The following is a 12,071-nucleotide window of genomic DNA, read 5'->3' on the forward strand; positions in this document are numbered from 1 at the left end:
TTTTTATTGAGACGGAGTTTTGCTCTGTCTCCCAGGCTGGAGTGCGGTGGCACAATCTCAGCTCACTGCAAGCTCTGCCTCCAGGGTTCACGCCATTCTCCTGCCTCAGCCTCCCGAGTAGCTGGGACTACAGGTGCCCGCCACCACGCCTGGCTATTTTTTGTATTTTTAGGGGTTTTACTAGAGCCTGGTGGATCCACAACTCCTAGTAATCACTTGGGTTTGCTGCTCTTTGGCCTGGTGGCACTTGTGGCCTCCTTGGCTTCCCCGGGGTCAGCATGGCTCATGGGGAAGTAGGGAGTTCTCTGTCCCTTCCATGACCCCCTACCCTTCTTGTGGCTCCTACAGCGGCAGTCTTTCCCCCCTGTGTGCACCCACAATATGCTGGATGACTCCTCAGACCCCATCCTGACCACCATCCGCCGAATCGGCCTCTTCAATAGCAGTGCTGACAGGGTGAAGGTGAGGGCGTTTGGTCAGGGCTGGGTTGGGCACGGCAGAGGGAAGGGGTTGGGTCCTGGGTCTCACACACTCCATTCCCCCATACGTTTTATCAAATGCATTGCTGTGGTTAGAAGGAACCCTGGCTTCAAACAGACCTGGGTTTGAACACTGGTCCTGCCAAACACATGCTGTGTGATGCTAGACAAGCTTTTTACCCTCTCTGGGCCACCTTGGGATCTCAGGGCTTAGCTAAATAAGGCGCCTGGGCTGAGCCCTTCTTTTTCACTACCAGGTGATTTTCCACCCGGAGTTCCTCTCCTCCACAAGCCCCCTGCTCCCGGTGGACTATGAGGAGTTTGTCCGTGGCTGTCACCTTGGGGTCTTCCCATCCTACTATGAGCCTTGGGGCTACACGCCGGGTGAGTGTAGTGGGCAGGGGACAGCGTGGTCATGGCGTCCTAGTCAGAGTTAGCATGTCCTGGGGCAAGGCACTGGCCTTCTCTGAGCCTGTTGCCTTCTTGGCAAAACAGGAACAATGGTAATCATCTGTTCTGCTACAGTGCCTGCTTTTGTGACACAATAGCTCATGTATTGAGAAACTAGAAGACTGGATTTTGAGGACTAGTTAGTGTCAAATGGATATCACAGGTCACACTGATTTGTCCCAGTGCATGGGCATTTAGCCCCCCAAATAGCAGCAATGAAATGCACAATTCACAAACACAGCTGAGTGTGGCCAAGTCTCCTCGCAAGACATTCCCAGTGCCCATCGACTCTACCTTCCTCTTGTTGATTCACATTAGCCAGTGTTTTTAAAGCTAAATAAGGCCGGGCGTGGTGGCTCACGCCTGTAATCTCAACACCTGGGGAGGCCGAGATGGGCAGGTCACAAGATCAGGAGTTTGAAATCAGCCTGGCCAATATGGTGAAAGCCTGTCTACTAAAAATACAAAAATTAGCCAGGTGTGGTGGTGCGCACCTGTAGTCCCAGCTACTCGGGAGGCTGAGGCAGAGAATTGCTTGAACTTGGGAGGTGGAGGTTGCAGTGAGCTGAGATCACGCCACTGTACTCCAGCAGTGCAGTGCTCTGGGCAACAGAGCGAGACTCCATCTCAAAAATAAATAAATAAATAAATGAAAGCTAAATAAGTGCCGTTTCCTAATTAGTAATTTAACAAGTCTTGCAAACTGTGCTGGCATGATAATTAGGAGTCATGTGGTCAGCCCTAATTCCCTTTTTCCCATAGGGCTTGTTTTATAGATAGATAGATTGATAGATAGTATTAGTCTGTTTTTACACTGCTATATATAAAAAAAAATCCAAGACTGGGTAATTTATCATGGAAAGAGGTGTAATTGACTCACAGTTCCACATGGCTGGGGAGGCCTCAGGAAACTCAGTCGTGGCAGAAGGGGAAGCAGGGAGCTTCTTCACCTGGCGGCAGGAAAGAAAAGCATGTGAGGGGGCAGGAAAAATGAACATTTATAAAACCATGAGATCTTGTGAGTACTAGCATGAGAACAGCAGGGGGGGAACCACCCCCATAATCCAATCATTTCCCTCCCTCGACACGTGGGGTTAGATTTCAAGATAAAATTTGGTGGGGGGGAACACAGAGTCAAACTATATCATAAATATATATTTAATACTTTTTACTATTTTTTTGTGTTTTGAGATGGGGGTATTACTATGTTGCCCAGACTTACCTGGAACTCCTAGGTTCAGGTGATGCTCCTGCCTCAGCCTCTTGAGTATCTGTTTTCCTCATTACAGGTGCACCCCACCATGCCTCACAGACCTATTATATTTAGTGCCTATTTTTGCAGTTTACAGAGGTTTTTAGAAACACTTAAATAAGAATTATAGATCAAGCCAGGCATGGTGGCTCACGCCTATAATCACAGCACTTTGGGAGGCCGAGGTGGGATGATCACTTGAGGACAGGAGTTTGAGACCAGCATGGCCAACATGGTGAAACCCTATCTCTACTAAAATTACAAAAGTTAACTGGGCATGGTGGCAGGCACCTGTAATCCCAGCCTCTCAGGAGGTTGAGATGGGAGAATCGTTTGAACCCCAGAGGCAGAGGTTGCAGTGAGCCGAGATCGTGCCACTGCACTCCAGCCTGGGCGACAGAGTCAGACCCTGTCTAAAATAATAATAATAATTATTATTATTATAATTATAGGTCAGGAGCAGTGGCTCACACCTATAATCCTAGCACCTTGGAAGGCTGAGGTGAGAGGATAACTTGAACCCAGGAGTTCAAGACCAGTCCGGACAACATGGTGAGACCCTGTCTCTATAAAAGATTTTTTTTTTTCTTTTGAGACAGAGTCTTGCTCTATCGCCAGGCTGGAGTGCAGTGGCACAATCTTGGCTCACTGCAACCTCTGCCTCCCAGGTTCAAGTGATTCTGCTTTAGCTTCCGGAGTAGCTGGTGCCACTATAGGCAGGTGCCACCACACCCAGCTAATTTTTGTATTTTTAGTAGACACAGGGTTTCACCATGTTGGCCAGGATGGTTTTTTTTCCTTCTTGACCTTGTGATCCACCCGCCTCGGCCTCCTAAAGTGCTGGGATTACAGGCATGAGCCACCGTGCCTGGCCTTTTTTTTTCTTTCTTTTTTTTTTTTAGCCAGCAGTAGTGTTGTGTGTTTGTAGTCCCAACTACTTGGGTGGCTGAGGTGGGAGAATTGCTTGAGCTTAGGAGGTCAAGGCTGCAGTAAGCTGTGATCAAGCCACTGTCCTCCAGCTTGGGTGATAAAGTGACACTTTGTCTCAAGAAAAAAAAAAAAAAATAGCATTGGGCCAGGTGCACTAGCTCACGCCTATAATCTCACCACTTTCGGAAGCTGAGATGGGTGGATCACCTAAGGTCAGGAGTTCGAGACCAGCCTGACCAACATGGTGAAACCCCGTCTCTACTAAAAATGCAATAATTAACTGGACATGGTGGTGCACGCCTGTAGTCCCAGCTACTCAGGTGACTAAGGCACGAGAATCGCTTGAACCCGGGAGGTGAAGGTTGCAGTGAGCCGAGATTGTGCTACTGCACTACAGTTTGGGTGACAGAGTGAGACGCTGTCTCAAAAGGAAAAAAAAAAAGGCATAAAAATCCATCAAAAAATTATAATACATTCCTTGAACTATTTCTCAGGGTTGTTAAAGGTATTAAACAAGACGCAGTAGATGCTCTGTACACAGGGATACTAATAATGAGAGACCTTATCTTACCCCCCATCAAAATAGACTAAGTCTGTACAAGATACTGGCACAAGAAAGGATCTTACAGGTTGTGAACAGTTAAGTAGAATGATGGACCTTGGCCCAATCCTACAGGTTGTAAGAGTTAAGTCAAATGGACATCAGGACGCTCAATAAATTAGCATCCTTATCTCCCAACTATAGACTTTCCCGCATCCTGAGTCCTTGGAGCAAGAGCAAGTAATTCTTTTTTCTGAGCTTCTTAGCGTCCCCTCTGAGAAATAGGGAAATGCACAGCTTGGTTGTGGGGGCTCGGCGACGCTCCGTACAGCGACGCTCCGGACAGTGACGCTCAGCACAGCGACGCTCAGCACAGCGACGCTCCGCACAGCGCCTGGCACTTGGTACAGGCGCCGGTAGAGGGCGCTGTTGAGGCGTCTATTGCGATTAAGACGGTAGGAGATGGGGGAAGCTAAGTGAGTCTCTTTCCTGCCTTCCCGCAGCTGAGTGCACGGTTATGGGCATCCCCAGTATCTCCACCAATCTCTCCGGCTTCGGCTGCTTCATGGAGGAACACATCGCAGACCCCTCAGCTTACGGTCAGCGCCCAGGCCCCTGAGGATTCCAGAAGGGGGCTTGAGAGCCGGGACTCCTGGATCCTGGGAAGGAGGAGCTTGCACCCTTGGGGACCAGGGGCACCAGGAAATGGGGGGATTCTCGGGTCCCTGGGAGAGGAGGGGTCCTGGTGCCACAGAGTCCTGGAGACAATGAAGATCTCCCCAGGACATTTTCTGAACCCAGGTCCTGGCCTCCGCAGGTATCTACATTCTCGACCGGCGGTTCCGCAGCCTGGATGATTCCTGCTCGCAGCTCACCTCCTTCCTCTACAGCTTCTGTCAGCAGAGCCGGCGGCAGCGTATCATCCAGCGGAACCGCACGGAGCGCCTCTCCGACCTTCTGGACTGGAAATACCTAGGCCGGGTAGGACCCCCCCACCCGCCCCCCGCCACTTCCTACCGTCTTCTGGGAAATCAGCCGCTCCTGGCTCTCGGTCTTTGGTGCAGGGTGAAGGGTCTCATCCTACTTGTAACAGTTGCTGTCCCTTTAAGCAATGAACCAGGCCGATCGCGGTGGTGGCTCATCCCTGTAATCCCAGCACTTTGGGAGGCGTAACAGGGAGGATCGCTTGAGCTCAGGAGTTAAGAGACCATCCTGGGCAACATTTTCTTTCTACTAAAAATTAAAAAAAAAAATCAGCCGAGTGTGGTGGTGCGTGCCTGTAGTCCCAGCTACTGGGGAGGCTGAGATGGTAGAGTCTCTTGAGCCCCGGAGGTTGAGGCTGCAGTGAGCCTTGATCAACCCCACTGCACTCCATCCTAGGGTAACAGAGCAAGACCCTGTTTAAAAAGAAAAAAAGAACATTGGTCAGGCATTCTCATTTGCATAAAGGTATGGCCAAAGAGGTGCCTGACTTGAGTATTCAGCCCCTGTTTGAGGGGTGTGGCTCAGAAACTAGCCATTCATAGATCTTCTTATTTACATAAGGGGTGGAGTCAGATGGATTATTTGCATGGGGCAGGCCCAATGGTGCAGCAGGGTATGCTCATCTGCATAAAGGGTATGGCCAGGAGCCCCATCATCTGCCTGGGGGTGGGGCCTGGTTCTCACGTCCTCTGCCCCCTCCCCTCCTTTCCCCTAGTACTATATGTCTGCGCGCCACATGGCGCTGTCCAAGGCCTTTCCAGAGCACTTCACCTACGAGCCCAGCGAGGCAGATGCGGTGAGTGGACGCTGGATTTCTGCTTAGCCAGGAGCTAAAGGGCTGGGGGTCCCTCCTGGAATGGGAAGGCCTAGAGGTGGCTGGATGCCTGGATGGGACTGCGAGGTCCTCAGCTCACCCTGGTTTGCACCCATATTCCCGTATGCAGGCCCAAGGGTACCGCTACCCACGGCCGGCCTCGGTGCCACCGTCGCCCTCGCTGTCACGACACTCCAGCCCGCACCAGAGCGAGGACGAGGAGGATCCCCGGAACGGGCCTCTGGAGGAAGACAGCGAGCGCTACGATGAGGACGAGGAGGCCGCCAAGGACCGGCGCAACATTCGTGCACCAGAGTGGCCGCGCCGAGCGTCCTGCACCTCCTCCACCAGCGGGAGCAAGCGCAACTCTGTGGACACGGCCACCTCCAGCTCGCTCAGCACCCCCAGCGAGCCCCTCAGCCCCACCAGCTCCCTGGGCGAGGAGCGTAACTAAGTCCCCCCCACCACACTCCCTGCCTGTCCTGCCTCCCTGCTCCAGAGAGAGGATGCAGAGGGGGCTGCTCCTAAACCCCTGCTCCAGATCCGCACTGGGTGTGGCCCCGCAGTGCCCCCCCTCAGTCCGCCAAACACTCCAGCCCCTCCAGCTCCACTTTCCAAGTTCCTGCACTCCAGAATCCACAAAGCCGTGCCTTTCTCTGATTCCAGAGCGCATAATCCGCGCCCTGGAATCCCCTGGGCCTGGACCGCTTCCCAGAGGCCAGGAATCTGCCGTTACTCTGCGGTGGTGCCAGAGGTTTTAGGAAACCTGGCATGGTGCTTTCAGGTGTGGGGCTCCTAGAGCCCCCGTGAGGCTTGCAAATTCTACAGCACACAGAGCAGGCCACGCTCGGGCCGGGCATGCGGGCCACCAAGTGCTGGAAACCACGTGGTGTCCCTGCGAATGGGGCAATCAAGTCCAGAGCTAGGGCACTTTTCAGAGTTTGAAGGTAACTGAGAGCAGATGGTCCTCCATTTCAACTCCAGAACTGGGGCTCTGGGATGGGCTCATGTTCTAGCCCTCCCTGGCATGTCAGAGCCAGGCTCTGCCTGGAGGATCCCTCCATCTGGCTCCTGTCATCCCCTACGCTTTGGCCAAGCTAGAGGTGGCAGAACCACTTGGCCGCTCATTCCTTCTGGAGGACACACAGTCTCAGTCCAGATGCCTTCCTGCCTTTCTGGCCTTTTCTGGACCAGATCCTACTCCTCCTTTCTTTATCTGAGATCTCCCTCCAGGGAATCTGCCTGCAGAGGACAGAGCTGGCTGTCTACCCCCACCCCTAACCTGGCTTATTCCCAACCGCTCAGCCCACTGTGAAACCACTAGGTTCTAGGTCCTGGCTTCTAGATCTGGAACCTTACCACGTTGCTGCATACTAGTCCCTTTCCCATGATCCGGAACTGAGGTCACTGGGTTCTAGAACCCCCACATTTACCTCGAGGCTCTTCCATCCCCAAACTGTGCCCTGCCTTCAGCTTTGGTGAAAAGGAGGGACCCTCATGTGTGCTGTGCTGTGTCTGCACCGCTTGGTTTGCAGTTGGGAGGGGAGGGCAGGAGGGGTGTGATTGGAGTGTGTCCGGAGATGAGATGAAAAAAATACATCTATATTTAAGAATCCCAGGTGTGGTCAGACATGAATACTTGGTGGGCCTGGGTCTGACGTCCCCCCAGCGCCACCCCTTCCCTGGTCTGAGCTCATCCTCCTAGTCTAGAGAGACTTGGATTTTGCTGTTCTAAAATTCCAGTGTCATTCACGGAAGGTACCTCTGATTGCTTGCTTGGGCCTTGATTTGCAAGTGGCAAAAATTTGGCTTAAGACATCTTTGGCATAAAGGGGCTATGTGACTGGGAGGAAGATCTATAGGACAGCTGTGAACCTTGTGTAGCTTTTTTTTTTTTTTTTGAGACAGAGTCTCGCTCTGTCACCAGCCTGGAATACAGTGGAGAGCAATCTCGGCTCACTGTAACCTCCGCCTCCTGGGTTTAAGCAGTTCTCCTGCCTTAGCCCCCTGAGTAGCTGGAACTACAGGAGCACGCCACTACACTGGGCTAATTTTTGTATTTTTAGTAGAGGCAGGATTTGACCATGTTGGCCAGGCTGTTCTCCAAACTCCTAAGCTCAGGTGATCTGCCTGCCTCGGCCTCCCAAAGTGCTGGGATTACAGGTGTGACCCACCGTGCCTGGCCACTTCTTTTTTTGATAACAGGATCTCCCTCTGAATCCCAGACTGGAGTGTGGTGGAGAAATCATGGCTCACTGCAGCCTCAACCTCCTAGGCTCAAGTGATCCTCTCACCTCAGCCTTCCAAGTAACGGGGACTATAGGCACGTGCCACCACACCTGGTTAAATTTATTTATTTTTTTAGAGAATGGGGGGGCTCCCTATGTTGCCTAGGCTGGTCTCAAACTCCTGGGCTCAAGTGATCCTCCTGCCTTGGCCTCCCAAAGTGCTGGGGTTACAGGCTTGAGCCACCCCACCCCAGCCCCAGGGGAAGAAGGGGAGGAGTCAGAGCTGACACGGCAGTTTTGCAGCTTGGACCCAGCAGATGCTTTTTAAGGCCTGTTTTCAGCTTTTTCAGTTCCCACTTGGAGAATCCGGCCCAAAGTTTCACATCCCATTTCTATGATGAACCCTAAACCCCTTGTCCAGCCTTGCTTGGGCATCACGTGTGCCTGGCAGCTCAGCTCCACTTGTCAGTTCCTCTCAGTGTGCGCCTCACATTGGGATTACTGAAGCTTGGGCCATAACCTGTGAACTCTGGAGCAAAGACCTCAGTGAGCCTCCTGGTTGCCATGCAAGTTGCACAGCAATAGCCTCAACGTGCCCATATAAAGGGCCTAATAATTTCAGCTGCCTCCCAGAATTGAGGTTTTTTTTTTTTTTTTTTTTTGAGACAGAGTCTCACTCCGTTGCCCAGTCTGGAGCGCACTGGCACGATATCAGCTCACTGCAACCTCTGTGAGACAGATTATGTTTTTTGGGTTTTTTTTGAGACCGGAGTTTCGTTCTTGTTGCCCAGGCTGGAGTGCAATGATGTTGATCTCGGCTCACCGCAACCTCCGCCTCCCAGGTTCCAGCGATTCTCCTGCCTCAACCTCCTGACTAGCTGGGATTACAGGCATGCACCACCACACCCGGCTAATTTTGTATTTTTAGTAGAGGCGGGGTTTCTCCATGTTGGTCAGGCTGGTCTCGAACTCCTGACATCAGCTGATCGGCCCACCTGGCCTCATAATCACTCGTTAAATAGTGCTGTTTCTGGCTGAGACCTAACAGATCTGTGTCCAGGTACCAACCTAGGTCTTAATTCAACTCCCTGGAGGCTATCTCTACCATCTGGGAGGGACAGTTAACAGCCAGGCAAGCAGAGAGCCCTCAAGTTCAACACTACCCAGATAGCTTCTTGTCTTAGAAGAGAGAAGAAAATGGGAGATGGGGCCAACTCCTCTTTCACTGGCATCCCCAACCCAGCCAGAAGCTTTATGAGAACAGATCCCACCTCATCTTCCATACCACACACAAAACCACCAACTGCATCAAAAAGCTTTATTTCCATTTGGTCCAAGGCTTGTTAGGGTCGTTAAGAAAGCTGCCTAGTGGCTGGAGGGAGAGGCTTAGGCAGAAGCCCTATTATTTTGCAAGGGGCCCTTCAGAAGTCGCTGGGCTCAGAAGGCTCTTAGTCGTGCTTGAGAGTGAGCCTTTCGAAGAGATACTCGCCCAGCCCAGCCTCCGGGCCGGCCAGCCTGTTGAGGTTGGTCAGGTGGTCACCCATCTTTTTGATGAGCTTCACTTCCTCATCTAGGAAGTGAGTCTCCAGGAAGTCACAGAGCTGAGAGAGAAGAGGGAGAAATTAGAAACCCGATCCCTACCGGGCGCGGTGGCTCAAGCCTGTAATCCCAGCACTTTGGGAGGCCGAGACGGGCGGATCACGAGGTCAGGAGATCGAGACCATCCTGGCTAACACGGTGAAACCCTGTCTCTACTAAAAAAAAAATACAAAAAACTAGCTGGGCGAGGTGGCGGGCGCCTGTAGTCCCAGCTACTTGGGAGGCTGAGGCAGGAGAATGGCGTGAACCCGGGAGGCGAAGCTTGCAGTGAGCCGAGATCCGGCCACTGCACTCCAGCCTGGGCGACAGAGTGAGACTCCGTCTCAAAAAAAAAAAAAAAAGAAACCCGCTCCCTGGAAAAGAGGGAGAAAGAGCTGTTAAATGAGGCTCTGAAGGGAATTTGCCCAAAGAGAGCAAAGGCTTGAGGGGTACGGTTGGGTAGCCATGGATGCAGGGGGTACGTACATGGGGATCCGTGTGGGCAGAACCCAGGGCATGAAGATCCAAAAGGGCCTGATTCAGTTTTTTCTCCAGGGCCATGGCGGCTTTCATGGCATCCGGGGTTTTACCCCACTCATCTTCAGCTGGCTTCTATACAGAAGGGAGAAACGGCTTCAGAATACACACACTCGGCACATGGAACTAAACCTACATTTCCCAAGAGTTGGTGGGGGTCAGAGGTCCAGGCCACGAAGACATGTGACAGCTTGTATTTTATCACTCTCCGCACCCCGTCCTAGCTCTTACAGCTACACGTCCTTAAGACTACGCAGCGGTGTGGACTGCGGCGTCCTGGGGGCACTGCACGACGTGCGCCTCTATTTCCAGCCGTAAAAGGGCTCACAAGACCGAACTCAATCTCCCCGAAGCCCACGCGACATCTAAGCCCTCAAATCAAGGCTCCTCGCGCGCACGGCCTGCTGGGAGATGTAGTCCGTTACCCTACCCACACACTAGTTACCTTGACGTCCTGAAAAAGAGCGCGGCCGCCACGCTGGTTTTGCATCTTCAGGAGACGCTCGTAGCCCTCGCGCTTCTCCTCGGCCAATTCGCGGAAGAAGTGGCTCACGCCTTTCAAAGCCACATCATCGCGGTCGAAATAGAAGCCCTAAGGAAAGAGATGGAGGGAACAAAGCTTAGCGGGAGGCGAGGCCAAAGGGGACTCCGCCCTCTGTTTACTCGACCGGACAAAGAAGGCCGGCGCCTGCGCTGAGGGCCGAACGTGCGCAGCTAGGGGAAATTAGGGCCTGGGGCGTCCTGGGGACTCACCAGAGAGAGGTAGGTGTAGGAGGCCTGCAGGTACATATTGACCAGGCTGTTGACGGCTGCCTCCACGTCGGTGGAATAATTCTGACGAATCTGGGAGCTCATGGTTGGTCGGCAAGACGGAGCTAACCACAAAAACGGTGCTGGCAGGTCCCAGAAGCAGGAGATGGCCGAGAAGATGGTCCCGGAGGTTGCAAGTGGAGAGGAAATCGGAGGGCGGTCGGAGGCTGAAAGAGAGAGTCCCCGGATCTGTTCCGTCCAAACACTGTTGAAGCAAGAGACAGACCCGCGGGACCGCCGAACTGCGAGGGGACGTGGCTAGGGCGGTTCTTTTATAGTGCGCTGGCCCTCGGAGGCGGGGCGCTCGGAGCGGGCTATCGACCAATCTGCGGTGGCAGGAGGCGGGGCCGAAGGCCGTGCCTGACCAATCCGGAGCACACAGGAGTCTTAGCCCCCGCCCCAAAGCAGGGGGAAGTCACGCGCCTGCAGCGCGAGTGTGTTGTGAAATGGGGGCTTGCGGGGGTTGGGGCCCTGGGGCCGATTCGAGGAATGGAGGGTTTCGTGGGCAGGGGGGTGGGGACTGGGGTTCCTCTGGGAGACTATAGTTTTATGGGAGCATTAAGAGTCCTGTGAACTGATGACCCTGGGGTCCTGGGGGTGCCTCGGGAAAGTAAGTCAGATTCTGGGGTTTTGGAGGGCATGGATTTTTCTCGAACCTTGAGTGGGGGGAGGGGCAACTCAGAGGTGCAGGGAGGACCTGTAGTTGCCTGAGGTTTGTGCTGCGAGATAAGAAGTCTCCGGATCCTTGGGAAGCTTGGAAGGTAGTGAGGTGGTATTTCTGGACCCCTGGGGATCTCTGGGAGACAGAGGGGTGCGAGGACTGGAGTCCTGGGCTTTACAGAGGTGGGAGTTCACGATGCAAACTCTATATTTTGGAGCCCTCCCCGGGGAGATCTTTAGGTCCTTGAGGTGCTCTGCAAGTTGGAAAGGGCAGTTGTTCTGGAGCCGTGGGGTTCCCCAGTGCGGGAAGCCCAGGAGGAGCATTGTATGAGGTAGGGTGACTTCTGGAACCCTGGACAGCCCTCTGAAACCCTCCAAAGACTGGCTGGGACTTTGGGGATACCTTGGAGCTCTTTCAAGGGCCCAGTCGTTTTCTGGGAGTGGAAGTGGGGAGGAATGAAATGTCTGTTTTGAGCTTTGCGGTGTCTCTGGGACTGCGTGTCCTGGGGGCTGTTTTGGAGGCAACTCACGGACTCCGAGAATTCTCCTTGGCCCTGAAAACAGTGTCTCTGCAGTTGCCCTCGTGTCTTGCCTGACGTGTGCTCTTTCAGGCCCACAAAGAGAAGCCCTGCGTTGTGGACACACAGTCTGGAGACCTATGGACGAGACGTCTGTCTACAACTAATGCGTATTTTTTAAGTGGACCTGGTCCATGTTGATTTCTGGGAGACGGAGTCGGCGCAAACCTTGACCCTGCTTAAGTGCCCCGATGGAGGTAGCCCGTGCGCTGGGCAGGGAGCTGAAGCCA

The 12,071-nt window shown here is 53.3% G+C and overlaps 2 protein-coding genes across 8 annotated transcripts in view; one reads left to right on the top strand and one right to left on the bottom strand.

Annotated features, from left to right (window-relative positions):
• GYS1 (glycogen synthase 1 (muscle)) overlaps positions 1-7,068 on the top strand; it is a 30,770-nt gene extending 23,702 nt beyond the window's left edge. For all 4 annotated transcript variants that reach the window (XM_011979321.1, XM_011979320.1, XM_011979322.1 and 1 more), the window contains 6 exons: positions 349-462; positions 737-863; positions 4,156-4,251; positions 4,470-4,633; positions 5,352-5,432; positions 5,581-7,068. In XM_011979321.1, coding sequence (XP_011834711.1) covers positions 349-462; positions 737-863; positions 4,156-4,251; positions 4,470-4,633; positions 5,352-5,432; positions 5,581-5,904 — 906 coding nt within the window. In that variant the 3' untranslated portion in view covers positions 5,905-7,068. The remainder of the gene's footprint in view (positions 1-348; positions 463-736; positions 864-4,155; positions 4,252-4,469; positions 4,634-5,351; positions 5,433-5,580) is intronic.
• Positions 7,069-8,982: 1,914 nt separating this feature from the next.
• FTL (ferritin, light polypeptide) lies at positions 8,983-11,487 on the bottom strand. 4 transcript variants are annotated; one of them, XM_011979341.1, is made up of 4 exons: positions 10,547-11,487; positions 10,245-10,385; positions 9,743-9,868; positions 8,983-9,279 (listed from the first exon to the last, which is right to left on the bottom strand). In XM_011979341.1, exons 1-4 carry the CDS (start codon positions 10,646-10,648, stop codon positions 9,127-9,129), a joined length of 522 nt encoding a protein of 173 aa, XP_011834731.1. In that variant the 5' UTR covers positions 10,649-11,487; the 3' UTR covers positions 8,983-9,126. The 4 variants fall into 4 exon arrangements, with proteins under 4 accessions (XP_011834731.1, XP_011834730.1, XP_011834729.1 ...); XM_011979340.1 differs by having other exon boundaries at positions 9,743-9,865; positions 10,239-10,385; XM_011979339.1 differs by having other exon boundaries at positions 10,239-10,385.
• Between the last annotated feature and the right edge of the window lie 584 nt (positions 11,488-12,071).

Source organism: Mandrillus leucophaeus, unplaced genomic scaffold (genome assembly GCF_000951045.1).
Source record: "Mandrillus leucophaeus isolate KB7577 unplaced genomic scaffold, Mleu.le_1.0 Scaffold200, whole genome shotgun sequence".
NCBI lineage: Eukaryota > Metazoa > Chordata > Mammalia > Primates > Cercopithecidae > Mandrillus > Mandrillus leucophaeus.